Consider the following 1281-nt stretch of genomic DNA (forward strand, 5'->3'; position numbering starts at 1 on the left):
CTCGGCGCCCTGCCCCCGCCCGCTGGACTCCGTTCCCAGGCCCCTGGCCCTTCCCAGGCGACAGGGGGAGCCCTGTGCCCACGCACAGGTCAGCCTCCCCAGGCCTAGAGACGGAGCCAGGGGTGCCTTTGACTTTACCCGGGAGGTTTGCCCAAACAGCTGCGCACCTGGCTGGCTGGCCAGCACCTCTTCTATTTATTATTATAATTATTATTATTATCATTTACTGCTTTTTGATCAGGCTCTCACTGGCCTTGAACTCACTGTGTAGCCCAGGCTGCCCCCAACTCCTGGTGATCCTCCTGCCTCAGCCTCCAGAAGGCTGTTACAGTCATGCGCCACCACTCCCAGCAGCACCTGGTTTTTAATGCGGTAAATTCAGATAGGGTGGGAGGGTGGAATCTACTTTTCAACTGTGTTGATGATGACCTACAATGGAATTAATTCTTTTCTTTTTGGTACCTGGGATCGAACACAGGACCTTGTGGTTGCCAGGCAGGTGCAGCACCACTGAGCTACATCCCCAGCCCATTATTAACTATTTTAAAAATATATTGTGAGAAATAAGCCGGCGGTGTATCTGAAACCTGTGCCCAGCACAACTCCAGGGGGCACAGCTGGGGATGGATCGTCTGTTGCCCTACAGGTGAGGAGGCAGGTGACTTGTTGCTCTCCTCAGGAGAGTTGGGTCTTCCACGCCCCTCTCAGCAGTGAGCCCCTTGCCCCCCAGATCTGGCTCAGGCCTGTGCACCCCGCAGGTGAGAAACCTGGAGGTCTCTACCTGGCTTCTGCGCAAGAAAAGGGCTTTTCTTCCTCCTCAGCCTCGGAGGCCTGGGGCGCTGCAGGGGGATTTGCTGAGTAAGGGATGCGCCGGCTCCGCCCCAGGGACTTCCCAGACTTTGATGTCAACTCTGTAGAAAAAAGCGGCGGTGGCGGCGGGAGGGGAGGCTGAGCCCCGCCGTGACCGACTGCCCCCTGTCCCTTTATGCGCGCTTCCTCCCCTGAGACTGCAAAGCCCCGGTCGGCGCCCGGGGAAGCAGCGGACCCCTGCCGGGAGGGCGCCCACCTCACAGGTGACTTCACAGAGAGGCCCGAGGTCGGGGCAGAGCTCTGGGTCAGGGACGGGAGTGTGGCGCCCGGGTCTTCTCGGCCTGCGCCCTCGCGCCAAGCGATGCCACCACCAGGGACACGGAGGGACCCGACTGCTGGGGGCCCCGCGGCAGCTGCTGCGTTCCTCGGGGGCTCTGGTGGCCCCGTGACCCCTAGAAGCAGAGGAGGACG

At 60.5% G+C, this 1281-nt stretch overlaps 1 protein-coding gene and 1 long non-coding RNA gene across 3 annotated transcripts in view; one reads left to right on the forward strand and one right to left on the reverse strand.

Moving 5' to 3' along the window:
• The window catches only part of LOC109118532, a 3355-nt gene extending 2511 nt beyond the window's left edge, over positions 1-844 (reverse strand). The window contains exon 1 of the long non-coding RNA XR_002025870.2: positions 782-844. This is a non-coding gene — a long non-coding RNA (uncharacterized LOC109118532). The remainder of the gene's footprint in view (positions 1-781) is intronic.
• A 54-nt stretch (positions 845-898) lies between these two features.
• Positions 899-1281, forward strand: part of Cdkn1a (cyclin dependent kinase inhibitor 1A) — a 10783-nt gene continuing 10400 nt past the window's right edge. The window contains exon 1 of one of the 2 annotated variants that reach the window (XM_033766415.1): positions 899-1073. In XM_033766415.1, coding sequence (XP_033622306.1) covers positions 986-1073 — 88 coding nt within the window. In that variant the 5' untranslated portion in view covers positions 899-985. Of the gene's footprint in view, positions 1074-1116; positions 1275-1281 lie in introns of those variants that run through there. The other variant, XM_010638828.2, reaches the window with a different exon arrangement.

The sequence above is a fragment of the Fukomys damarensis genome, unplaced genomic scaffold (assembly GCF_012274545.1).
Source record: "Fukomys damarensis isolate Sample0158 unplaced genomic scaffold, DMR_v1.0_HiC HiC_scaffold_20, whole genome shotgun sequence".
NCBI lineage: Eukaryota > Metazoa > Chordata > Mammalia > Rodentia > Bathyergidae > Fukomys > Fukomys damarensis.